Source organism: Chroicocephalus ridibundus, chromosome 23 (assembly GCF_963924245.1).
Source record: "Chroicocephalus ridibundus chromosome 23, bChrRid1.1, whole genome shotgun sequence".
NCBI lineage: Eukaryota > Metazoa > Chordata > Aves > Charadriiformes > Laridae > Chroicocephalus > Chroicocephalus ridibundus.
The window spans coordinates 5,495,790-5,523,592 of NC_086306.1; the positions used below are offsets into that span (position 1 = coordinate 5,495,790).

Here is a 27,803-nt window from a genome sequence, read left to right on the forward strand (position 1 = left end):
CTATTGATGCAGAGTTGGCCTAGGGAAGAGACAGTTCTGGCTTTCAGTCCCCACAACAGATTCTCCCCATAGATATGTTTATTAATTGTGTGCAATCGAGGCCTCGTTTAGCTTGGAGTGTGTGCAGTGAGGCAGTTGCTGTATGGTACAGGAATCTGCTAAACTCGCCGATGAGCCCTTGTCTGCCGGTCACTTCTGCTGGGCTGCCAGGGGGTACCTTGGGCTCGGATCTCTGGCCCCGATTCTGGTGTTGCTGAGACTGTTTTGCTGCAGGTCTCTCAGAGGAACGATTTCTGATTTTCATTGGCTTGATGAAAAGAGAGGAAGGGGAAGGCTGACTTCTCTCAGAAAATGTGGAGTTGAATATTGAGTTTACCAGAGCAACATCTTTAACTTTGCTACTGATGGTTGTCTGCATCTCTTCACAAGACTAACCTTGCTCGTTATATACAGCTTGTTGTTTTGGGAACATTTGGAAGAAAGTTTGGAGGGAAGAATGGCTTCTCTCTATTAAAAAGACATTTTGAAAAGCAGTGTATTTGATAGTGACATAATACATGACGCATTTCTTCAAGCTGCATTATCTGCAGTCTGACTCCCGGGGACCCTTCCTTCGCACACAGACCTCTGTTCCCATGACTCAGGCCGGTCCGGGGTCGGTGCGGAGCAGCTTGGCTGAGGGACTACGTGCTGATTCGGTCATTGTGGCACCTTGGGCTGGCACACAGCTGCACGTCGGGGTCTGTGAGCTCACATTGCCCATCGGTTTCTCTCTAAAAATATATCAGATGTATCCACAGATTGTTGTCCTAGTGGGCTGCCAGCCCCACGTATGAGTAGCCTCCGCTGCTATTAGAAGTGCATCATGATATCGAGGTAAAATGCTTCTCTCTTTCAGCTTGTATTATTATTTTTTTTGGTGCACAGTGCTATATTTTCTGTATATGTGATTTGTGCTTCTTTATTGTTGTTGTGCAAGTTTATTTTATTACTTTGCATTATTCCCAAGAAGACACAGCAGTTATTCATGGTGCTCTCCTTTGTCTCACACCAAGAAAGTATTACATTGAGTTTAGATGACTTCTAGAGCACATCCTTAACCTATATCCTTGCAGAAAAAATACTCTGCATTCAGCTTTGGTCAGGCTCTTCAGTCCTGTGTGCGGCTCATGCACAGCCTGAGTTCAGCCTGGGAAATGGGAAATGAAGACTGGCTGGAGCAAATTAGGTATAGCTTCGCCCGTTATAAAAAAGAGCAAACGTGTTACATAGTGCCTTATGGAGCTCAGCATCTCTCCGTTTGCTTTCCCCACCCTGGCGTCTCAGCTTCTCAGGCGTTTTCTCTTCATTCATCCTAGTCCTGGAAAAATGTTTCTCAAGAGGCAGCTGCGGTCCATCTTGGGATCACACAAGTAGCATTACGCTGCAGCCAGAGCTTCACTGTGGGCTTCAGTCAACAAGTGGTATAGTTTGATTTTGCTTTCTGTTCATGTAATTCTGATGGAGTTTAGGCAGTTTTCCATTTTATAGAATACGATATATAGTAGGACCTGGGGGTGTGGGAGGGGAGACATCAAAAAATCCTCCTTTTTGCTGCATTTGACAAGCTTGCTTGTCTTTGTGTATTACGCTGACTGTTAGCATTTTCAGGCTCTCCTTCATTCCGTAGAATATTTTCTCCTCCTTCCTTCTGCATTTAAAATATTCTTCTCTAAAGCGTATACTCTTTGAGGTCCTATTTCTTTTGTTCGCCTCCGGCACAAAGCTGGCTTCCCCTGGGGCCCCTATGGGTGTGACCCAGCATTTGCGTGGTTCAGGTTGCAGGGCTGGGAAACTGAAGTGGGATTTTGCGCGTGATGCCGTCTGTAGTCTGATGATAAGAGTTCTAGCTGCTACCGTGGTACGTGGATTCTGTAACCCTTTGCATGGAGGAGTTGAACACACCTGAGCCAGCCAGGCCGGCTGGGCCCCCAGCTGCTTCCACATCTCAGCTTTAAATCGATACACAAAGTGCAAAGCAATGGAGATGCAAGCTGCGAGTTTCTAAATGGGTATTAAGCCCTCATCCTTGAGAAATACACGTTGTACTGCTATTTTCTATGTATTACAGTCCTGCCATTAACGTGATATAGTGCTGTTCATACCTATTACCTTGACTATATAAAGCAACTTTGGTAAGATTTCATATCCATAATGCTGGCAGGTTGGTAACCCTAATCATACTGTAGTGTTCTCCTGTACTCTTGCCAAAGGATATTTTTCTTTCTATTAATTTTAAGAACATACTGAGCACTGGAGTCGCTGCCTGTCAGTGACACAATCATTTACTTTCAAAGTGAAACAATGAAGAATGTGGACAACTTGATTCTGTCATTTTATGCAGCTCTGTACCAGCGTAGGTGTAGCATCTGGGATCGATATGACTAATAGATCCTGGTGGTCTGCGAGAGAGTCAGCAAACAGAATAAATTATAACATCTTCTCTAGCTCACGGATGGTAATTTCTTCTCGCTTTCTGGTTCTTGATAGTCATGATACTGCACTCCATGACTGTCGTCAAACCGATCTTGGACTGTAACCTGGAAACTACTCGGTCAATATCTGTTTAAATAAGTTTAGGATAATCTTTGTTCTGTATGTTCTACCTTACTAGTTCTTCAGAGAGTAAAATAATTATTTTTGGCGTAGGAGCAAAAAAAGTGCTTGCTTTTGTAGCTAGTAATCTTTTTAGACAGGTGGTGTGGTATGTTGGGCATATTAGTACTGAATCTGCCACCAGTGAGAAAAAGGGTTTGAATTTCTCAAGCTGTCAAAGGTAGTTGCTGTTGTTCAGTGGACTTGATATTCAGGTTTTGAAATGTTTCTTTAATTGGATAGCGAGCTTCCATGTTCTGTACTGAAATTTACTGTCAGAAGGAGTTTCTGTCTCCTTCTTGAGAGCAGGGTTTAATGTGAACTTAGTATATCTTAAATTTGAAGAGGGGTGTGAAACCGATACTCCTGTAGAACAGAGCCCCTGCTGAAACGGGCACTGAAAGGCAGAGAGCGGGCCTGGGGGAGTTTAATAAATTCTGTCATCATTGGTAGTTACTGTAGATCTGTTCTGTTTCTTAGAAATGTCAGTCGCTTTGTATTGAAGTGCCGTATAAACCATGATACTAGAGATAAGTGTTTATAATTCTCAGGCTTTCAAATAAATAACCAAGCCAAACCTTTAGCTTTACCTAGGCCCTGCTTCTCTTTCCTAGAACAACGCAGCGGTGCCTAACGTGAGACCTGCGGGTTTGCGTTGAATGCGGTATTAGCTTGGGGGGGCCGATTTCCAACTAGAAATGCCTGATGGGTAACAGTATCGAAGTCCATTGTGATGCATGAGGTGCAAATCTGACCTTAAAATTTATTCTAAACCCCTTTTATTATAAATAAATACTCTCCGAGACTAAATCTCTGAATAGCTCATATTTGAGCATTAGTAACAACTTGCAGCTCTTTCTACATCTACGCTCTGATTTAGTGGTGGGGTTTTTTGTAATAAAAGGGCAGCTGGTGTGCTAAACTGTTACTGATGAATGTAAACTTGTGTCGAGTGCTCTGCAGAGGTTTGTGGAATACTCAAAAATATCTTTATCATTTAATATATGCATATATTTAAGTTTTAAATGTGCTGTATCCAGTGCTACTTTTTCAAATGTTTAACACCGATTTTGACATTTTAATGGACTGCTGTAGATGTTCCAGTGAATATCTGCATGGGTTCCGATGGTTTATTTACCGCTATAGCTTTTAATGGAAATGTAAAATCATTTCTCTTCTGGGCAGTACATATCCCATTGCAAACGCATCAACAAAATGTGAAACCCACATAAAATTCAAAAGCTGCAAGCGTTCCAAACGCAGTGAGAGTCATTGCTGCCTATTTTACATAGGCTTGTGTATTTATGGGACTTGTACACATACAGTAAAATGTAATATGGCAGGATAATGGTATTGTAGTAAAACACTAAGGCAAAAAAGGCTGGTGAATTATAGTCTTCAATGAATCTTGTTTCTAGTTATAGAAAACAGAGTATGATTATTAAATGCAAACAGCATGCATTTTATACAGTTAGTTATAGATCTTGGGTCTTGTGTCTGGAATATCAATATTTGCTTTACTTTTAAGGTACATTAGTTACAAATACAATAAATGCGTTTCATTTTTCACCAAAGACATTTCACTTTCAAGATTGAGCTCGGGTATGTGCAATATGTCTCAATGATTCTTTATCTACATGTAAGCTCTTCCTGCCTACAGACTGGTTTTACTTTGAAGCAACCACTGCAGGCAACGTTCACATTTTTAAAATCATATAGTTACAGCAAGCTGTAAGAAATTCAATAGTTAACTTGGACACGACAAAATTAGACGATATTGCATTTGGAACAGTGAGAGAAATTCCTTTTGCTTTGTGAAGGAATCACACGAATTCTTAACTCTGGCTGTTGGCAATGAGAAGCGGGTTTCACCGTTTCAGAAGCCCGACCGTTTCTCTGCAGTTGGTTGGTAGCACGTGCGCCGGTAACACTCCAGGGTCTCTGAGGCACCCTCAGATGGTCAGCTGCTACTGAAGTGTTACTCCAAACTGGTAACAAGGAGTATTGTTTCTGGAAAAAACCTGGTCATATTACAAATCCAAGTGTAATGGTAATTGCTGATGTCTCTAAACAGATCCCTTCACCTTGAAATAGTCCATGCTGTATTCTGATGGTTAACAGGCCAGACTTCTAAGTTATAAAGGTATTAAAATGATTAATAAGTTCTTCTTAGGTGCTGCACTTACAGTAGGGCATATGTAACCTTCAGGTCATTTGTGTGACAACCAGCTGACAACTATAAGATCTTAAAATTCTGGTTGAACTGGTATGTGTACTCCATGGTATTGCTGTTTACCCTCACTATTAGCCCTGTAAAATACAGATATGTCAGGGGAAAAAAATCTCCTATTCTAGAAAGCAACACGTTAATGACAGTTCACGTATATCCCACAGCATCTTCTGGAGATGTTAAGAATTGCACAAATATCTAACTTATGAGTGTTGTCCATGTAGAATTGTATATAAGATCAGTTTTGGCATAAAGTAGTAAAGAATTATATAGGTACCACTTTGGAAGTCACTACACACACAAATGCAAGAAAGATTTCCCGAGTCAAGCCACACTGTGTGAATCCTTGAACAGATCATGATTTTTCATAGACTTAATTGTCTGCGTCTGTCTTTGGGGAGTGGCGGGTCTGTTAACTACAGCACCGCTTCCGGACTGAGGGCCAATTATTCATTTACCTGGGGAAAACAGGTGTTTCTTCCAGGTATGTACATCATTACTGCTTTTTTTCTGTTACTCCTCCAAGAATCCAAAGAAATTCATATCTTTTATTAGACGCTATCCAACAGTATACATGTGGTGAAAAATGCCACAGATGAAAGCAGCAGTCAGTGGGCTAATGAAACCAAATGGCTGCGTGTGTGGACAAAGCAGTTTTGAACCCACTTAGAACATAAAATTCTATTGAAGCGTCCTTACAGATTTTAGAAGTACCAAATTACCTTCCCTTTAATCTCCGTTTATCTGTTCTCAACATACCCTACCGAATGAAACAGAACAACCTCGAAATGCTGATTCTATTCTCCTGAAACCATGCGGCGGCTTACTCGTAATTGGTCATTTAATTATTCTGGTAATTTCTTCTCCAATTTTATTTGCTCTGCATTTTAAAATTCCGCCATGTCTCTCCATCGCACACAAACACACAGAGACACAAATGTGCCCTGTTCAGTTCAGATTTTTAGTTGCTTTTAAAAGCAACTTCATCATTTCCATTTTTCATACTTTATACTGTTATTCTGGACAATACATGACGTGCTGGTCTGGACTGATTGTGTTCAGAACATGACATTAATAATATGTAGGGCCTCTTTATTCTATAAAACGTCTGCTCAATTAGAGCCCGTTTGTTTAAGCCTGTGACTGCTTCATAGAAGAACGGACAACACAAAAACAGAATCAAGGTTTAGCGTATTTTATATGCTGTTTCATCTTTGGTTAAATCTTGTATTCAGTCATTCCTTGCCCTTCATCACCTGTCTTTGAGAGAAATGTCTGTGCCAGTATTATCTTTGTCTTTTTTCCTCAAGTACTTCATCTTCAATGCCCTGAATGTTTTTTTCACTCAGCCTAGATCATGGATTAGGAATTAGAGCAGCAGTTGTAATACACAGAGTGCAGAGCCTGGAGTGATAACTCTGGAGAGGTTCAAACAAAGAACAGGTTTCAAAGGCAGAAGAGGCTTGTGATTATCAGTGCTTGTAAAAACCACTTTAATGCTATTGCTCAAGATGCTAAAATAAAAAGCCTCAGCTTTCACAGTTATGCTGTGTAAGTGGGGAATAAAAAGGACATGGGTTTGCATAGAACTGGTAATCTTTTAAATATGTTACAGACATTTTAGTGGGTTTTGTTAGCTGTATCTATTTCAGGGCAGCACAACCAATTACATAAATTGGGATATCTGATTGTGCAACTTAGGTTAATGGTGAGTTCATTTTTTTCTTTGTGCTTTGTTACAATCACTTTTTTTTTTTTTAATTTTATTGCTAAGCTAGTTAAGATTGAACTGGATATATTTTGGATGCTCTTTTATTGGGCATTGGCAACTCTGAAATGTTATGGAGAGCCCATCTTGTCAATGCAATGCTTTTTTTCTCATGTTTGTCCTTGTTTCCACTGCAGACAGCTGACAAAACCCAAACATGCCTTTTCAGACATGCCTGCTGAGCAAACCAGGTCAGCCAGGTGTCGGCATGAGTCACACCACGCTGGCTGCTGCGCCTCCGCATGTAGTATTGTGTTTGAAGACTTTGTCTGATATTGTTTTAAACTGTAGTGTTAAGAAGCGATGTGGGCAGGTACAGTAATGCCTTTGGAGTGTTTGAGTCAAGGGGAATTTCTAAGTGGCTTCTTGTAGGGATGCCCTGAGCATTTTTCATGTAGTCAGTGTTGCTGCCCATTTTTCAGGCTCATCGTACAAGACCTGCCAATCTCCACAGCCTCATATAGGAAATACATGGCATACACACGAGCAATCTCAGGGAGTCATAGATTTTATAAGATCTGAGTAAAACTAACCAATTTTTTTGGACTCTCTGTGTGTTAGATCAATACTTGTTCTCATTCTGTAATACAGCTGTCACCTAAATTTAGTTTTCAGACCCGTACCTAAGATGTAGTCTCTTTGACTGGACCAGTCACTCAGTGCTGGTATGTCTGCTGGCCAGAAGAAATACCCAGTGTATCGCTGTTGTGGAAACCCTGCTTCTGGTATGTTTATCGGTTAGTGAAAAGATAATTAAGTTCCAAGTAAGCGTGTTGTATGGTTTACCTGGGAAATCAAGCTCAGGGGTATTTAGCATGGTTTGAACTCCTGTGCTTTCCCGTGAGCTTGCAGAAGTTGCAGTGAGAGCTATTCCCGCAGCCAGAAGCCGCTCCAGCCTTTTCATTCCCGTTCAGAGAGGAGGGAGCACTTACTCTGTATTTGTTGCCTTCTGCCATCCTAATGTGCAGTTTGAGACTTTACACCTCTCTTCATATTCTGCCACTGGGCTCTTGGATTGCGTTAAATCTGTCACTTCATTTTTTACCCGTACCTTTTTTTTTTTACCTGTACCAATTATTTGAAAGAATGGCATTTGTCAGCTCTCTTCTTGTCTCCTTAGTGATATCTCCAGGTGCCTCTTTTGCTGATTTTGTACATTTTGCAGCTATAGGAAGCATCTTAGTCCCTGCACATATACCCTTTATTTGAAAAACTCCTTGGATGTTCACTCCAAAATGAATATGTGTGTTGGATTTCATGCAAGCAAGTGAACTGTGTGCTGTGTTTTCCTCCAGTACAAAAGATGTTTGTTTTCCTTCTGAGGTTTGACTTGTTCTAAGTAAATCAGTGCACCCAGGAGCTACTGAGGTCATGAAATAGAAATGCTGGAGCAAAACACTTCTGAATTAGATTGCTAAAATGAGAAGGGAAAAAAAAGTGAGATAACTTTGTAGTTCCTCTGAATAGATAATTCCTTTTTATAAAGACATGTGCTTTGGGGCTTTTCTTTTTGATGTACTATTTTGCAGTGGCATCTATTTTTCTGGTACTATTTTCAGAAACGTTCTTAATTTTGAATGCTTGAACATGAAAGGATAAGTTATAAGACTTTAACATTATGTTTATAATTATAAATAATAAAGGTAATTGTGTGAAAGAGTCCTACAAGGATTTGTAAACTTTACCGTGGTCTATGTTTTGACCGAACAAGGTGGTTGGAGGCTTCATCAGTCCTGGCCTATCGTTGTGGTCAGCGGGAGGAACGACTCTTGGGGTTCTTTCCTGTTGGTGCCTAAAGGTCTTGTTTGTTTTTTCTGTCTGAAGGTTAGATCTTCCGCATGTTTGGCAATCTGCTCCTGATACTTATAACTTTATAATACAAGGAACCTGCTGTATTTCTGAGTCTGTGAAGAGCACGTAGCACTTCTGCACAATACTTTCATGTGCAGATGCTTTTACTTCCTTTCCAGTGGGATTCAGACTTCAGAATTTGAATGTTGTAAGCAAAGGTCTGTGAGCCAAAGGATGAAATCTATTTGGTCGAAGGCTGTATTATGTTGGTGTATTTACGTACTTTTACAAAGACCTGACAATGTTACGTGGGCAACTGGAATTCCAAGACACGGTATCTTCTGCTGAGGGAGTGGGCAGTTGTCAAAGGAAAAGGTCATTGAGGAGGAGACCGGGGGCAGAGCACTGCTCAAACCTTCCCGCGTTCAGGCAGGAAGGATGTAGGACATCTTCCAAGCTCCACAGAAAACTTCTCTTAGAATTGGGTTTGTGTTTTTTCTAGCCAGAGTCATTCAAGATGTCAGGGGTGTGTGGTACAGTTTGTGTTGGAGTAAAAGGAGGGCGCATGAAGAACTGCAAGGAGGATGGAGTGAGAGGGGGAACGCTCCGCATCGGTTCTAGACTGAGTGCGGGTTCTGGCAGGGCGCTGCTGCCAACCAGGACAAAACTGCCTCCGGGCACAGCCTGCATGAAGTAAAACAGGCTGCAGTAGCGATTTTTGATCCTCTCACGTTAGCACCCATTTTGCTAAATGAGAGTATCGTTCCAGGCAGGATCATATTCACACTGGTGCGCTGTCTGAGCAACGCTCCTGACGTTCAGTTTTCAAAGACTTGGACCTTTCTTCTAAATTTCCTTGAAAGCAATAATCTGAAGGATGGGTAGGGGTTTTGTAATGCCGTGCAGTGAGTTTTGCTCAGAAGCAGTTAGCAGTGCAAGAGAAGAGAGCTCTTTATTTGTACTCTTCGTTTTCAATTACTGTAAGCTTTCTGTGATGATTTTCTTATCTCTAAGAATTTGGTATAAATGTGATATTGCCTATCAGGATGCCATGTTAGCAAAACACTGTAAACATTATTTCCAATAATCTTATCTAAAAATGTTTTTTCAGTGTCAACTGCACTTGTAATTACTTTCCAAATGCCTGTGCATTGAAAAACAAACAAAGCCTCACTGGTGTGGCTCCATGAACGGCCTCCCTGGAGCCTTTATGGTTTGTTTCTTTCTAACCACCCTAATTCCCATCACTGACAAACGTGGGGTGTGCGTTGCCTGCTTTTAAACCACGATCTGTGGATGTATCCTTAGGTTCTGAGTTACCTCGAAAAAGAAAGCTCTAGATGAGTCTCATCTGCTCGCTATGTTGATGAGCTTTATAGTCAAGGGACTAGGGTTTGAGTTTCAACTAGGTCATTTATTTCTGCTTACCATAAAATAATTGAAGTTAAGTCGTTTGTGTGTGTTGCCCCTCTGGAAAACTACCGTATAAGCCCACATAATAACCTTTGGATTTATCGATGCTGATTCATTTACGAGGTAAAAACCATTATTCCAATTAATGTTAGACACTTGTTGTTCATCCAAAAATAGGAATAAAGATACACTTATTTGGGGATCTGATTTTATCTTTAACAATCAGACAACGTACCATTAACAATGGCATATTTAGCAATGAATTTTTCTATCAATGTTTTAAAATAGCATGTCTGAGTCAACTCCTTGCCCACCTTTAGCATTATAATTTGAGGTATACGTACAGGCTGTCACCTTTCCCATTATACTTAGTCAAAAGCCTCTTATAATTTCATTTTGAATCACCCCCTCCCATGTTCGCATTTTTTGCCTGCTCTGGATTTTTCAGCAATATGAATTTTTGATTGTGATTTTAAAGCACGCGAACAAAACTGGTCACTTTGTTAGGAACCGGACGTAGCTCAGAGCGCGAGCTGTGGCACACGCAGCGCCAGGCGTGAGCATCAGCTCTCCTGGCTTCCCTCGCCGCGGGAGGTTCATGTGGCAGGTACACCAGCTGCACGCCGCATACACGGAAATAATAAGGAGGAAAATGTGCATTAGGAGACACAGCACTTGAGTTTTCAGATGATCCCTGTCGTTTCAGTCAGGACGGACAAACGACAAGACTCTCCTTGAAGGGTTAAGTTAAGCTTTTTCTTTATTACCAACTTGGCTTTCTTATATATCTAATCTTTTGTTCACGCTCCGTTCACGCGTTCTTTCTACGCTTTCAATTGGTTAGGTGACATAGCACACGCGCTCGTAGCTACAATACGATTGGTTATTGAAATCCTGTTCTCGTTGCTCAAAATCTGGCTTTCTCACAGCCTGATTCCTCCTTGTTCTCTGAAGCAAGCTTCTTCTTTCTCCTTTTTGTTACATTGTCCTTATATGACGCAACTTGCGGCCTTCTTATGGGTACACTGCAATCTCTGTCTCTTCTGTCAAGGGGTCTACGGACCCGCCGTATCCCCCAACAGATCCCTCTCGCACCAACCGAGTGTGTCTCTTCAAAGAGAAGGTTCCTGTGCTGCTTTCCACAGCGCGGCCCACAAAAGCCGGGGTTGATTTATGAGTTAGTCTGTGTGTCAGATTTATGTAATGAGATTATATATTCAATCTAATGAAGGAAGAATATGCTTACCAGAACAGTACGACAGCGCTGTGATTAAACGATTCGGTAACAGTATTCCCTCAGTGGGTTAATTTAAAAAAATGCAGCAGGTACAGTTGACCTGCTTCTTGTGTGTTGCTAGCGATAGGCTCCTAGCAAGATTTATGGGTTTTGATCGTGTTGATGAAATAACTATGTGATCATAAAGGTAGATATGAATGGTTTGTATCCAGCAAGCTGGCTTTTGTTTTTTATTAATCTCACACAATGATTTATGCTGATGGAGGCTTCTCCTACTTATTTATTTGAGTCTTAGGGTAGAAAGCAAACTAAAGCTGTAACAAAGATCTGCTGCCGTCTTAATGCATCACTGTAATTGGAGCGCCTGCCCTGCCTCTCCTCATCCATTCTCACCGCAACATCAAGGAAGATTTCCCCAGCTTAGACACACTTGAATTTTTAGAAACAGGAGTTTCATGCTACATCTGAAAGGAATTGAAAGGAATGTATCTTGCTCTCTTCCACTAAACATTGTAGGTCACTGAAAAAGCCATTTTTAATAAGGCTTTTAAAGACTGGGGAATATGAGACCTAAATCAATGATAAGGTAGAAAGAGCTTTTTCTAGCCAGAGGCCTGAGCTGATTAGCGTTGAGGGGAGAATATTCATAAAAGCTAACGTTAGCCCAGCAATAGTCTCCCCGGGCTTGCTCTGCAGTCAGTGGAGAAAGTGTCACCCTGCTGTTAATGGTGATGTGCAGGGGAATCTTTTGCAAACATTTTCTACAAAAAGAAATTTTTTGTAGAAACCAGCTTCAAATATGTTTTCTCCTCCAGTTAAAAAAAAGCTTTCAGCTACAAATTAGATATTCTAAGTTTTAGAACTTCTCAGCCTTTTTCTTCCTTCTTTTTTAATGCTAAGCCAGATTCTGGAGGGGAAAGTACGGTATTGACTAGTTCTTTTGTATCTATAACAGTGGTATTTTTGTTCTTAGGGAGCCCAGAGCTCGAGTAGAGATGCCTTCTGTATTATTTATATTGAATTAATTAAGTACCTTCATGGGCAGCAGCAAAAATGGTGTTGGAATCAACTTCAAGATAATGTTCACTCTTCTGCAGTTGTCATTACAGCAGTGTAAGAAGAATTAAGATCTGAAAAGGTGTCTCTAAGAGACCTATTTTAATTACTTCCTGGCTGTTTGGATAGCTTGGTTCTGTCAGGTCAAAATTTCATGTGCAAACTTTATTCCTCTTTATTGAAAGTTGTAGGGAAGGATTGTTTAATTAAAAATCAGATGATGGATATGTCAAACAGGTATTTCAGACAAAGGACACAGACATAAAAATGGACCTACGTTCCAGGTTATTTCTTGTTATGTTTTCCTTAAATGGTCCATGTGTCAAGACATCTGTCTCTTGCCTTTCTGTCCCCAACAATTTTTTTTGTCCTCTGTATCGTAGGAATCTTTACGTCTATCTGTAATATAGGTATTTTTAACAGCTTCACACTGAACATGTTTTTTGGATGCTATTTACTGCCAGATATAGAGTTCCGACCCTTGCAAAGTTAGAGCTGCTGTTAGTAATGACAAGACAAGGTGCACCTTCAGCTGCAGCAGGCAGATCTAAGGAGGAGACAGAGAAAATGGAGAATAAAGAAATCAGAACAGTAAAATGCTTGAGAAATATGTGAGCCACTGACAAAAATGTGGGGTTACAAAGCACTTCATCGCAGGTCATTGGTTTTAAATTAACGTCTAGTCAGGTGTGGCCAAATATCTAAGAAATATTTACCATCACTGTCACTTGTAAACTTGCTCTTTGGTCGTACTCCATGTGCCACTTTTGGCTTTGTCTGGTTCACAAAAGCCAGTTTCTGCCTCGCTACAAGGGAAGGGTCAGTATCAGAGAAGAGACTTGTATTTAGTGTAGTTACTGGCCGTCCCGTGAGCAGCAATATGCCTATTTATTCATGCATTCTCTACCATGCGTTCTAAACACTAGTCTGTTGTACTTACATTTAAAATATTAAGTGAATATGGGTCTGACAAAACAGTTCTATCCAAAAGATAAAAACATTGGCTTGTTCTCTAAGAACATAACGGGCAGCAGTATTGGCTTAAAGGAAAGTTAAGGATCTGTTTTACTACTCTCTCCATCTGAGAGAGAGCAGGTTTAAAGTCTGTGAATTGCCTGTGCTATAAGAAACAGTTGTGCTGCCCTAAGTCAGGTGTTGACCTTTCCCATCGTAAAATCATGAAGCATTTATCTTGCATCGAGAAAGCAATTGATTCTCTTCAAGAGAAGCTGACGTTCTAACGATATTATCTTTGATACATACGTACTGTGATTATTGACCACATGAGAAAGTCAGATGTTGTATTTAAAGGGCGGGACAGTATAATCTAAAAGCAGGAGTACCAAGGTCTTTAGTCTTCTGACCTACAAAATTATCATGTATGCCCGTAAGAACTCTGAGTTGTATTGGTCCTGATGGGTATTAAATCTATTTATAGTCTCAAACAAGAAAGAACAGAAAATGCAGTCATGGGCAGCCAGCTCTCAGGATGTTTAAATTAGATGGAACAATTGATGAAGAACTCTTAGTGCATCCCGTCAGTTAAGGCCTGTAACTGATATCTGACCTACTGGCATCTTCAAGGTTTAAATGATGTTTGATACTACTAACCAACAAAAAAGTAATTTCTATGAGTAGAAACTCAAAGTAGTAGTCAAAAAAGCCCCAAGTAAATTCTATGCAAATAAGAATATTCTTTAGTCTGACAGGAGGTTTAACAGCTCTATACCCTCCCTCTCAGATTTAGCAAAGGAGCAGTAACGCTTAGCCAGAAGAATGTTATTTCCTCATCTGGAGTTGGTCAGCTTTTCTCCTTGAATTGCCCAGGTGACATCTGTGCAAAGGCCTAACACAGGGCCTCTCAAAGAGAAATAAAATGTTTCCAGTGACGCTGCCATCAGGCTCAAAAGCAGCTGAGATTTCAGGGCACTGTGGCAGCTTTTGCCAGCGCCTTCCTACAGGCTCCGACTGGGCTAAGTTCCTGCCTCCATCAGTATTCTCATGGATATTTGTGAGTCCCCAGAGCGCCTGAATTTGCTGGATGGCAACTGGAAGATGCATGTCTGTAGGGCTGAGTGGATACATACACAAATACGGCTGACGCGCATACGTTATTGATCTTGCACATAGGGGACACAGCGAGACTCCATCACCTGCAGCAACTCCAGCAGCCCCTGGCATGAAGCTGACGGGCTGCTTTAGTGGCGTAAACAGCAGACAGAAATGTGGATGAGTTGGGATAAGCTTTATTTTTAAGGAAAAAGAGTTCGCTAACTCCCATCGGAATCTACCTAGGATATGGTGTATTTAACTGATTCTACTTTGATAATGCTGTAAGCTGGTCTTTGATAATTGCTTTCTGTAATTGGAACAAATTTATGATTATGCTAATTCATCTGCTGCCACCCAATATGTAGTGGCTGAGTTAATCCATGTCTGCCCCTGCATTTCTTTTGTAGATCATTACGTGATTAGCCTTCGTTAGAAATTGATGGGGATGTTTTAATTCTGAGCAGATTTAATTTCGGGCAAAAAAAATGAGATATCTTTATATAAATTTATGGCTTATTATAGCAGTTTTTAAGTCTAGTTCAAGATAGAAATATTTAAGATCTTCAGACAGACTAATTCTTAAAAGTAAGTGTATTTCATTGTGTTACAAGCAACTGTGTGACCTCCACTGATGATAAAGTGAGGGAAGTTAAATACTAATGAGTTTTGAGTCTGCTCTTCGGGTGTTGCAGGTTGGCCCTTCAGAACCCCCTGCCTCCTTTCACTGTGGAGATATCGCGGGTTTCTTTGTTGCCTTTATTTTGCTGGGGTAGTTTGTGTGTGTATTTGTGTGTGTGCTGAATTTCTCCAAAGGTCACATCACTGCAAGTAAGAGCAACCTTTTGTCATCATGAATCCTTTAAATTTATCAGTTTATTCTATAAATTCATCCCTTGGTTCTCCACCTTTGAAAGCATTCGTCTGCTGAGGCAAAGGCGATGAATGAGTTAGTCTGTTTTTCCTTCAAGGCGAGGGAGGCTGGAACTGGAGCTGAGCGTTCGCAGTGCCATCAGGCCTCCAGATCAGGAGCAAAAGGCAATGCGTGCCCCTGCTTACAAATCAGCTTCTGATCGCACATCTCTCAACACTTTGGTGTTTACGTTCTGTCTGTTTAATGGCCTCCCTTCACCATGATCATCATTCTTTTAAATGCTTTGCATTAATGTAAATGTTTTTCATTCACTAAGCCGTGCAGTCCTGCGCTCGGTAAAGAGCGGATCAGTCTGCACTCCCTGCTGGCAGACTCCCCCCAAGTGCTGGTGTAACGGGAGCGAGGACCTCGGACCCTCCCGCTCCCCCTCGCAAAAGCCCCTGACATGATGAAAGTCACAATGCAAAATTTTATATATATATACTTGTGAAATAATGACCTCTAGTAATACTAGGCATGTTTGTCATTTCCTTGAACATCAGCGTGTTTGTCATTACACTGCACATAAAGTGAGTTTAATTCTGACTGCGACCATTGAATTTCTGTCACTTGATTTATGCTAGTGCTGCTGTTCCAGAATTCAAATTGCATTCCTAGTTTCTTTGCTGAAACCCCGTCTGATAATTAATATTAAAGTTAACTGCAGAAGGGAAACAGAATAGTAAATGGATTACTTGATTGTTCCTCATCTCACTGAGACCGAAGGGAAATGTAATACATTCCAGGAGACGGCGTGAAGGGAAGGGTTCAGCGCTGCTGGAGGCAGTAGGGCTGTTTGGGCCCCGCGCCAGCCTGTGCCTGGCCATCGGCGCTCGACACCGGTGAAGGTGTCAGGTGTGTCACGCGGCTCGGGAACGAAAGGTGATGAGTGCTGGGCGATTTCCTGGGATTCTTCTAGCAACGGAAATTAGGATGCCAAAGGTACTGGGTGTGCTGTGCTCATGGCAGAGCACGACTGCATCACCCTAAGGAAGGCAAAAGCAGGGAGCGGGGCTTTTGGCGCGAGGTCTCCTCTGGGTTTGTGTGACCAAGTGTAGCTGCGCCGGGCACGGCCCTTTGCTGGCACGGGCCATGGCACAAACTCCCCCTCTGGAAACTCGCTCTGAATGTCTGTTGTGATATGCGCTGCAGCATCCAAAGCCAGGTGGTCCCAAAACTCTTTAAAGTGAAGGAGATTGTTTAAAAACTAATAATTAAAAAAAAGAGTTAAGATTTGAGAAGAAAATGAAAACAAAACAGCATTATGACAGAGCTTTATAAGAAGGCAGGAATAGACAGGTATGTCCTGAATGCTTAATGTAAGCTTTGATGGTGAAACTCTGGTCTTCGTTACCATTTTTGGTTAACTGCAGTTTGAGGAAAAGAGTATACAGAGCTAAAATCTTTTAACTACTTTTAGTATGAAATGTATAATGTACTTCATACTCAGGCAATGCCTCTTTGGACAGATGTATAAAATAATCACTTTAATTCCACAGTCACCGTGTAGGGTATGAGTGCCAGAGGCCCAGATTCTTGCCGAGGTGGGTTCCCAGCTGGCTGCCGCGGTGCCGGGAGCGGAGCAGCTCCGCATGCCTCAGTCACACACCTCCTGTCCCCGGCTACCCAAAACGAGCGATGCTGCTGGAAGAGGGAACCTGCTGTCTGGCATGAAATCTAATTGGCTTTGATGGTCAGCTTTTGCAGATTTGTTTATAAACTGGAAAATCTACAAATTGCAGGCCATCTGCGCCGAACAGTGTGCTAATGAATGCCTGTAGCTAGCAAATCCATAAGCTCATTACCACGAAGTTCCAAGTCCTTCCACAAGTTCCTAAACGAGGTTATTCATCTGAACAGAGATGAGAAGGGTATTTGACTTCAGGGTGCAGCCATACCTCCTTCAGGTCTAGAAAAGCTATTAAAGTAACTCACATTTATTTAGTCTTTTAATAGTATCTGTTGATTCTGCTTCTATTTGTAATTTTTCCATTCTGTAACAGCAGCTTACTATGCCTTAAATATGATTATTTTTTTTTAATGTTTCAAGTAGAGAAATGCCGTGCAGATAATTCCTGGGTCTACTCGGAGATACTTCTGAGCAGCCAGGGATCAGGTTAGGAAAGCTAAAGCCCAAACAGAGTTAAATTAGAGGAAATAATAAGACGCAATTGCATAAGAAAATTATTTCAGGTTAAAGCTCTAATACTTACGGTGAAGAGAACCAGGAGGTAAAGGAAATATATTCAACTCGAATGATTGAGTATTTTTTATCATCATTATTTCTTGATTCCTTGGATTAAATTTTAAAGCCTCCTAACTACCTAATACCGCAAGGAAAAGTGTGATTAGTTATTGTTCTCCTTTTTTTCCCTATCCTCTTCTTCCTCATCTTTCCTTCCTTTTCTGCCAGTAGAACAAAAGTAACGTTTCCCTCATAACCCCACACCCTTGCAACTCTGAACAAGCTCTTTGCCATTCTCTTTCTGTTATTATTTGTTCTTACGTCCTAGCATTTCACTTGGTGTGCCTTTGTTAATAAGCTCTAGGGTCTTCAGAGTAGGAATAGTTTATTTTCTGAATTTGTGAATGTCTACCTTTTTGGGAATCCCATCCTAGCTTCATTTGTATCTTAATGTTTATAATAAAGGTCACAATGATATTTATTAATGAAATCATCGGAATATAATTTTGCAGATTTTCTGCTTCCATGTTTCTTTTCCTGCTTCATGTTCTTCTCTGCTCCATCCCTCTTCAGGTGGAGTGGCTAAAGAATGAGGAGCCCATAGATTCCAACCTGGATGAGAACATCGACACCAGAGCAGACCACAACCTCATCATCCGCCAGGCACGTCTCTCTGACTCGGGGAACTACACCTGCATGGCCGCCAACATCGTTGCCAAGAGAAGGAGCATGTCTGCGACAGTTGTGGTGTATGGTTAGTGAAAACGTGATAATTATGGAAAAACTGGAGTACTTTCTGTATTTAACATACAACTGGTTCTAAATCAAACGGCAACCCGGTTCCTGTTAGGATGAGTTTCCGTTCTGTTGCTCAGGGCTGAGAGTGCGCCTGCTTTGAGAGTGGTTGGAATTACAAGGTTTTTGTTTGTGATGAATTCCCAGGAGTTATGTCAATAATAACAGTCCTGGCTCCAGATATTAAGAAGATCCAATTATAAGCTAAACGACATAAATAAGCCTTCCTGTATCAGGAAACCCTGAAGCACGTGCCTAGGGAGGTACATAAAGGGCTGCCTTAATTGGATCTGCGGCACTGCAGTGCCCAGGCACCAGCTAGTGAATCTAGGTGTTACACCTAACAGCGCAGAAGGGCAGAACCACTGCTTCATTACCATCTTCTGGTGCTCTCCATGTTTATTCTACTGCATGTGACATTTTATTGGTGGAGACAGCTAAATTTCTAAAATTATTTCTAAAATAAAGAGATCTGGTTTATGATTTAAGCAAAGCAGATTTTATGAGAATTGAGGTGCCTGCTTTTACCTCCCTCCCAGACTCTATCAGTCGTTGCACTTAGCATATTACTCTTCCAAAACAAACATTTGTGTTCTTTGACACCATGGCCTTTATGTAGTTGTTTGTGCTTCTGCTTCAGCTTGGAATTTACTTGTAGAATGTAAAAACGAAATTCTGCCTTTGAATGAGATGATCTGATCAGATTTGCTTGATGTCTCCTGGCACACCTAGCGCAACCTCAAGCGTGTTTGTGTTTTGCAGTTAACGGAGGCTGGTCGTCATGGACTGAGTGGTCAAACTGCAATGCGCGGTGTGGCCGGGGCTGGCAGAAGCGGTCACGGACCTGTACCAACCCTGCTCCCCTCAACGGAGGTGCCTTTTGTGAAGGAATGTCAGTGCAGAAAATTACCTGCACTTCTCTTTGCCCTGGTGAGATATGCAGTCTACTAAGGAGTAACTTCAAATGTCACACTCAACAGGAAAGCTCTTTCAGTCTGAAATGCCAGGTAGACAGTTGTGCTTTGAAGAGCCCACTGAGGTCAACAAGGAAATTGGAAATCCTTGCATCCTTGTTCAGACTGCAGCTCAGGGTCTCAGCCGTAGTCACAAGCAGCAGTGGCCTTGATCTGCCAGGTCTGTCAGTGCTTTAACTTACGCTGAAGCTAACTAAATACTCAATAACAAAACAAAAGTATTTAGCTTGAAAAAGTTTGCGTTGAAGTATATTAAAGCTTTTTTGAAGTATATGAAGCTTTTGAAATGGAGCTTATGCTCTACACGGAGCATGGTGTTACTTCTCTAGACACTGTACATCTCCTCATTTGTTCATCCGAAACCTCCCGTACCTGATTTTGGAACTGGCATTTCACATACACAGCTAAGGAAAGTTAGTGGGATTTTTTAAGAGACTGTGTGTGCCTGGGGTCACAGCGTAACTCGTCTGCATTCTGGCAAATGTCAATTCTAGCTTTTGTGAGTTTTTAGGTACAACATGTCCTGAACTGGGATTTAAATAATTTAATATTATTTGTATATGTCTCTGTGTTCATCTGACTGTTCTTCAGTCTGATTTATGCATGAAAAAGAAAGGGAACTGTGGAATCCCGTCTCACTTGGGACAGGGCAGAGGCAGCTGTGAATCAGCCAGCAAAGCAACGCATCGATCCGTTGTCGTGCTCAGGGCATCGGCCAGAAGTCTAAAAGGCCAGCGATGCTCTTTTTGTAAACGTCAGCATCGTTTCCCTGGTAGGAAAAGGCGTGGCGCCTCTACATCAGCCTGTTTTAAGGTAGAATTTGTATTGAAACATCAGAAGCTAATGGCTAGGTGGCAATGGAAACGTTTCCTCCTGCAGTCTTAATTGACTCTATTTGCAGAATGTTGCTATTTTAAAAGCTTCCATATTGCACGCTCAGTTTTATTATTTATATATTTTACTGTGGGATTTTAACGTCACATCTGATAAAGCTGCATTTATTTCTCCAGAAAATTATACTTTGTTTACTTGCTGTGACCTGAGGAGAGACATGACACAAGTGTTCTTGGTAGGACCTCTTAACTACACCAGTCTGATGTACAGTGATGATGCTTGTTTTTCCTTCCTCCCCATTCAGTGGATGGAAACTGGGAGGTGTGGAGTGAGTGGTCTGTGTGCAGTCCAGAATGCGAGCATTTGAGAGTTCGGGAATGTATTGCACCACCTCCAAGAAACGGAGGGAAGTACTGCGAGGGCTTGAGTCAAGAGTCAGAGAACTGCACCGAAGGACTTTGCATTCAAGGTGAGTAACAGTTGCCACTGAACTGCATTTTGGAGGCATGGCCTAAAATGTGTTCTGTAATCCGGGTAAGGCAGCGTGTCTGCCACGCACCCGTGTCAGGAGAACTCTTCTGGCTGGAATATTACTGTGAAAAAATAGATTGTTTTCAGGGAGTTGCATATGTGAAGTTTGAAATCCACAGTGGTTTCTGACTCAGTGGATTTGTGTAGTACATACTTTACCTATTAATTATCAGATGATTCTAAAAATCCAAATAAAGGTTTTTTGCACCATGTAATTGTGACCACCTGCTAGAACATATTTCACACATTGGCCACCTTCTTCCTTTTCTTGCAAGTAAACTGGCAAAGCACCAGCATGAATGCTCGTGGTGCAAGAGCTGATTAAGGCCAAAGTTTACTCCGTTTGTTGCCTTTAAGACAGGAGTTAACTAAGGGCAAACCTACTCTACGGTGAGTTCCCTGTGAAAGGATTTGCCCTTCATTAATGTCTGGAAAGCATCTGGTGTTTGGTAGTTGCTACTATCAACAAACAACTAGGAGCCAAGAAACTCAGCCCTGCAGCTGCAGAGCTGCCGAACACCTGGGGCCGGCTCCACAGGCGCAAAACAAAGAGGAAATTGTAAAGTTTATTCCTACACCGAATGCTGCTCCCTGCGATACTGTCACCTCGTTACTTTCTAGCCATGAATGGCAGCCGTGGGAGCAATCAGGAATGCTAGGGCTGAAAGATGCAAACTGAAATAAGTCTACTATTAATTTTATTTTTAAACAGTCCTCTTTCCATGGTACTGCATTACCCTTCCTTCTTCATCTTTTGCGTATATGTGTTCACATTATGCCTAGCAGTCATTTTCTTCTTCCACCAGAAAGAATGTGGCTGCAAATCCTAAGCCTTGTGCTCCTGACCATCCCATATGTGCTTACGATAGTGGAAGTGCCTGTGGCTTCCCCCAGGAGTACCCTCCTAGTCCTGGCTGGCAGTTCTAGAAAGGAACAGCCACTGTGCCCAACCCCTTCTTCAAGGAAGGACATCTGGTGAGATGAGGAAACTAATTTTCTAAACAAAACGAACTCCCTGAGATTTTAATAATTTTTAATGGCAGGATAGGATCCTGTATATTTATTTATTCAGGCTTCAGAAATACGTGTACCTCAGCTGAGACATTCAGTAAGTTTTGGTTTGGTTTTGGAGGGAGGGAATACCCAGCAGTCTCGCTGTATGTCTCTAACTACGTAGAGTTTCCAGGGTTACAGAATAGCTCTCCAGCTCCAAGGCATCAGGCAGTCAAGCTTCGGTGTTTATGAGGACATAAATGAAATTCAAACTTTTTTCCTTCCCCATGTTTTAAACAATAACCGGTGAGAATTGTGAGCCCTGCAGTTCATTCAGCTCTTGAGGCCCAACGTGGTGATCACATCGTGTTTTCTGAGGTCTTTCTCCTCCCTATACATTAAACAAAAGCCCTTCCCTGCAGATGGCTTGATAAATCCAGCATCCATTCATGCGTGCAGATTAGCATGTGCATTGGAAGACTGTCAGAAGGATGCATTGAAAGGGGCATGAAAAGATGCAGCTGAGGTCTGCGCACATTTGTGACAGTCGTCAGCTGACGTGCCATCTAGTCGGCTCCTTCTGTGGTTCTCACCAGAATTAATAAAAGGGGGCCCTACTCGGGTCACTGCTTCCTAGGAAAGCCGTAACCACACGGCAGGCTGGTAAGGCTGTCCTACCTTGAGACAATGTCCTTTCATATTGTGGAATTACGTGTCAGTCCTGTCTGTCATCTCCTGTGCTGCGCTTATGCTTTAGAGGTAGAGGAACAAATCCGGTATTACGCTTACTTTGGTAGCGCGTGGCTTGGGGAAGAGCTGTGGTTGTGAAGCACTGAGAGTCACGATACACATTTTACTTGACAGCGGTGGCTTTATTCCGTGCGGGAAATCACTGAAACTCCAGGAGCCTTGTAGCACAGTTGGCTTCAGGCACAGATTGGGCCTCTGAGCACTCTTGGATCAACAACCAGGGATTGTATCACACGGGCTTTTGTTGGTGGCTTCTCCAGCTGGTGATTTCTCCTTTCTTTGCCCCTCTCTCTGAGGAGTTCGTCCAGACGCTGTCTACAGGCAGGTTTTAGAATGTCCCCGTCGCGCTCTGTACAGTGGTGAGTTATCACTTTAATATCAGTGCGAGTCCTTCTCAGATGTCACAGATGTGGAAAGGTTGCTTCTGTGCCTTTCAAGGACTACCTCTGATATTTACTGCTAATTCCAGGAGTACGTTTTCAGGAACTATTCTAGCATAAAGCCTTCTGAAGCTTTTTGTATGAACGAAGGTTTCACATACTGGTCAAATGAAGTCTCTTTATCCGTGTTCCTGCACATAGAGGAAAAGGGACTGGGTGTTTGGAGTCCTGTTCACACACGTTACCCATGCAACTTTTGATTTTTATTTTTTAATTATTTTTTTTAAAGCAATGTGTCTGTTCCCTAGAACATGACTGGTTTTCATATTAAGAAATATAAAAGCCATCTTGTAAAATCTCAGGAGTGAGCTTTGTCCACGTCGGTGCATTCAGTCTGTGTTTGGTGCCTTTATTTGCTTTGGAAGTGACCGCCTTCTCTTAACGAGCAGCCGTTAGCCCCAGTACAGGTTACTGGTGCTGAACTCTAAGGCTTTCAGGATCTCCATCTGTATGGCCTGCAGCTCCAGGGAGAAGCTGGTGGGCAAGTTCCTTCAACAGAAAGAGAAAGGAGGTGGGGTGTTCACTTGGCTCAGAGGGAGTGTGAGGAGGGGCCGGCTTTTTCCAGCAGATACAAATGTAGTACTTTTGGCTGTGGAAAAGCAAGCAGATTGCATTCCGAAAGGTCCTGCAAAGAAACATCACTAGGAGTTGCAAGCAAAAAAACTTCAGGCTGTAAGGAGCCTGTTGCCAATTCACCTTCCTTCTCAGAAAACAAAGTTTAAAAAAAAAAAGACCCCCCATGTCAGTCATCTCGCTGATTAGAGAGATGCATATAATGCAGCCATTATATGGCTGTTATTAAATGTAATGCCAGGTAATTAAATGTAACTGATCTCCAGGTATTTTGTGGGGAAAAAGATCTGCAGTGTGATGTGGCGTTGGGCCCGTTGCCAGCGTCACCCTTCGTATATAACAGCCCTCGCTGGCACCGAGGAAGGTGGGCAGTAACAAGAGGGGGGTGAAGGCGCCTGATCTCAAGGCTGTCACTGGTCGGTGAGGAGAGCCCGGATCAGCTCTGGCCCGACCTGCTCTTGGTGTTGTGGATGAGCCGGGCTCCTCCTGCTGGGATGGGCAGTGCTGGGGGGGGTTGGTTCTGAAGCCGAACTTCCATCTGCATCGGACAGGCTGAAGTATCCAGTGTTTCTTGTTTCCTTTATCTTGGAGAGTCATCCGGTGACTCCTTTATGGGGCGTGCTGGATGTACGTACTTGTGTCAAATTATTTTTAGGACGGTAATTGCTTTCTCAGCAAATAGGAATTGATGCAATTACCCTATTTTTTAAAAATCTTTTTCCTCTGTTCATCTTCTAATATGTACCTTTTCTGCTCAGCTTTTCATCCCATGGGGAGTTGTGAAGGAAATGCGGTACTGTGCTACAGAAAAGTAACCTCTTGGAGGTTATTTATCAAGCACAACTTCTTAACTTTGTTCCTTTACGAGGCAAAAATAGAAATGAAACATTTCTTTGGTTAACAAATAAGAACTTAAATAAAAGTAAAGGTGAGAAGGTAAGATAGCCAGAAAGCGTAGGCCTGATTCTGAACTGACAGAAAAATTACTAATCCTTAGCATGAATTTTCAAATTTGGAGTCAAGAAATTAAATGGTGATAAAATAGGGTCTACTGTCCGGTTCTTTATTCGGTCCCTGAGAGGAGAGGTTGGGAATGACACAGAGCTGACACCTTTCATGCACAGGAACATCCTTTTTCTCACTGAGGTTTTTGATTTTCTGGATGGGTCCAGTCCTTAACTGAGGAGCACTGAAAGTGCTTTTCTTTCAGGGAATTTCTTCTACCACTTGTAACAATTGAATAGATACAAACTTATATGCAGAAGAAAGGTGGAATTATTTTTGGTTTTGATATATATGAAAGATTGCCAGGCCTGCAAGCTGGGAGAAAAGCAGAGATTGACTCAATCTGAATGCAAAAGGTAACTTTGACTCAGGATAGGCCTAAATAACGTACTAGTTTCTTGCATATTTGTTCTTTCATTGTTTATTCCCTACCAGAATTCTCTCAGTGTACTTTTCCATGGTGGATTTCTCTCTGTCTTGCAGAGGTGAAAGCTTTTTCTTTGCTTAATAAAAGAAAGGTTCTGTAGAGTTGTTTCTTTTACTTTTATCTATTTGCTTTAGTTAGTTTTTATAACTTCAAAAACTATTGATTTCTTTTACCAGTGCCCAAAAAAGGAACAAACAAGTAGGCCATAAGCAGATGAACTACAAACACGTTTTTATGCATCATAAATCAGAAATAATTTTAGTTAGGCAGAGTGCCCAGGGGACTCAGGGGTGGCAGAACTGACCTGGAGACCGTGTGTGTGGAGTGTTCCGAGGGCAGCCCTGAGACAGCCCCGGCACCCCCCCCACAGCAGGAATTCCTCAGCAGGGTCTTGGGAATGGCAGACGCATTGTGTTCCCCCTGGAGCCCTGCGCTCGGGCTGCCCCCCCGCCCCCACCTCCGTGTGTGGCTTTTCCGCCCTGAGCACCCGCAGAGCCCGTGCTCCCGCAGCCTCCGATGGAGCCCGCGCTCCCGCAGCCTCCGATGGAGCCCGCGCTCCCACACCCTCTGATGGAGCCCGCGCTCCCGCAGCCTCCGATGGAGCCGGCACAAGCCCCAGTCTCCCGTTTGCTAGAGATGACTTTTTCAGGTATTAGGTTATAAAGGAGAGCTCAAACGCTTATTATGAGGGAGACAGAAAGCCTCATTTTTAAGAGAGATGCACCACTGTATAAAACCCATTTTATAACATATTTGCGTATGTGTGGTAGCACATTGGTTCTGTATGTTCTTTATAAACACATATAGATGTCATTATTGGTGCATATTTAGATACACACATGCAAGTATATTGTACATCTTTATCTTTTATAAATTACTTTTTAAAGTGCCCATCACTAACCTTTCCATATATCAAACATACAAAGAAATAATTAATTCTTAACTTTGCCAAGTGATCTGCTTCGAAGTATTGAACTTCCTTATTGCTGAGATGTATAATATTGTAAATAAAAGCATCCAATAAAGCTAACAAATACTTGAGTTAACCAAGTGAGAAATTACCGCAAAGAAACATCCTGAAAGAGATTTAGAAAAAAGAAAAGATGAAGGGAAAAAATATGGACAACATAAAATATTCATATTGTCAGCAAACAAGGAGAAAATGTTTCATTTATAGAGCTAGACAGAAGCGATATAGGAAATAGATATGCTCCATGTAAATTTATTAAGTGCAACTTTCTCTTTCTCTCTCTCTCTCTCTCTCTCAGATAAAAAACCTCCTCATGAAATAAAATCCCAAAGTAAGTTATTTTTTTTCTCTTGTAAATATGATTTTTCTCATCTTCTCTGCCATTCTGTTTTATTTGTTTAGGAGCTAAATAAAACTGAAGGTTATATGAAAGGCTTTCACATCTACTGAAAGCATCTTCATAGCAACTTTGTGATCATAGGGTTTTAGACTAAAAATAGAAAAGTGACCATTCTTCAGTAATTTGTGTCTGAGTGGGAGCTCTTTCTACAGGAACGCTTATCTTGAAATTGATCTCTTGAGGACTTGTGATTAGAGAAAAAGAAATTAATACGGGAGTTTGGCTTTCTTGGTTCAAACGCGGTTCCCCTCCTGGCTCTGTCTGATCTTGCCCAGCTCACGGCGGCCGCCATGTGCCAGCTGGCAGCGGGTGTCTGTGTGCCCCCGTCAGAGCGTGTGGGTACCACTGAGACACGGCTGCGGGGGCTTCCACCCCGCGCTCTTTGTTTCGTAGTCTGCCATTGAGTTCAGTGGAGTTCTAGTTTAGAGCAGCACATTTGGAGTGAACTGACTAACGGAAAGATTTCATTTACAAAAAAAATAGACAAATAGGTTTAGAAACATGTTTTTGGCTTAATTTGCTTGAAGGACTGTACTGAGTATTAACACATACAATTGTTTATATCTTCTTTGAAGACAGATTGTTCTATTATGTATTATAAAGTAAGTAAGTTTTAAGTCTTAAGTATTTAAGTATTCCTCCAGGATATAGGGGCATAAGGTGATCAGATTGTTTGAAATTTTATGGAACTTGGGCCCTAAATCATGAGGAAAACGTTTGGAAATGCTGACCTGCACTGTGTTTCCTCTTAGCTCGCATGCTGTAGGCTGCGCTGTCACAACATTCTGCAGCAAAATTTCTTGCTGACTTGAGTGCAGCCTGTTTGGTTTCAGATGCCAGAGTACTCCTGTTCCCTCTCTCTGATAAAGCAAGAGTTTTAAAGGAACTGGTCGAGTTCAAATCCATGTTATCCACAGACAACTTCATAGCTATTTACAAAGGAACGTAACTAAATAGCAGCAAAAATCGATGCCATAAAAATACAAACTATAGAGAAGCACAGCCATTGTCCAAGACGGCGACAGCTCTCGGTGAGTGAAAGGGGTTTGGCTTTTAAAGCTCTCAGTTTTGAAGATGGTCGAGTTCTGCAGGTGCAGGAGAGCCACCAGCTGCACCCTTAAACTGTCCCGAACACAGAGAAGGCTCATATGAGAGCATTTCCCCTGTACGTTCCCAGTTCTTAAGTATTTCTAAGGATACACGAAATCAAACGTAGGTAGCTCAGAGATGTGCTGTTGCTGCCTTGGCTGCTTAAGCCTTTCTGTCTTGTCTTTGTCTCACTGGAATCATCTCCTCGTTGGTCACGTACAATCGCTCTGTGTCGTAACTCAGCTCAGGCAATTGATAGGTTTTTATTTATCTGTGCAGTTCCCATTTAATTAGAGAATCTTGAAAGGGTATCAGTCAAATCGCTTTATTTTCTTATTTATTAAAAAAGTAACTTTAATGGAATTGATTTTGGCATATAAGATACCCAGGAGAATTAAAGGGTCTCTTTACAACTCTGAGGTTAGAAACACGTAATGCAGCTTGTTGCTGTTCCGCGAAACAGGAACTTAGTTTAAGACTGCATGAATCACCATTGATGCAAAATCAAAGTCAATTATGAAGATAATTGAGGAACAGCCTGTTCTACTGAACAACCTCTTCCATGATTCTCTGACTTTTGACCCCTCTTCTCAAAGACTGGCTCGATGAAGAAAAGGCCTTGGAGCTGCTGAGGGGTCCCAAAAGGGCGAGTGACGGGAACTGGGGTGGATGGGAAGCTGGAACAACCTTTCAGATCCCCCAGCAAACTCTAATGGGAGACGGGGGGAAATGTATGCCCCGCGTAG

General features: G+C 42.0%; 1 protein-coding gene across 3 annotated transcripts in view; it reads left to right on the forward strand.

Annotated features, from left to right (window-relative positions):
• UNC5D (unc-5 netrin receptor D) overlaps positions 1 to 27,803 on the forward strand; it is a 146,290-nt gene that overhangs the window by 83,742 nt on the left and 34,745 nt on the right. For 2 of the 3 annotated variants that reach the window (XM_063358563.1, XM_063358565.1), the window contains exons 5-8: positions 17,850 to 18,030; positions 18,834 to 19,001; positions 20,184 to 20,348; positions 25,867 to 25,899. In XM_063358563.1, coding sequence (XP_063214633.1) covers positions 17,850 to 18,030; positions 18,834 to 19,001; positions 20,184 to 20,348; positions 25,867 to 25,899 — 547 coding nt within the window. The remainder of the gene's footprint in view (positions 1 to 17,849; positions 18,031 to 18,833; positions 19,002 to 20,183; positions 20,349 to 25,866; positions 25,900 to 27,803) is intronic. The other variant, XM_063358564.1, reaches the window with a different exon arrangement.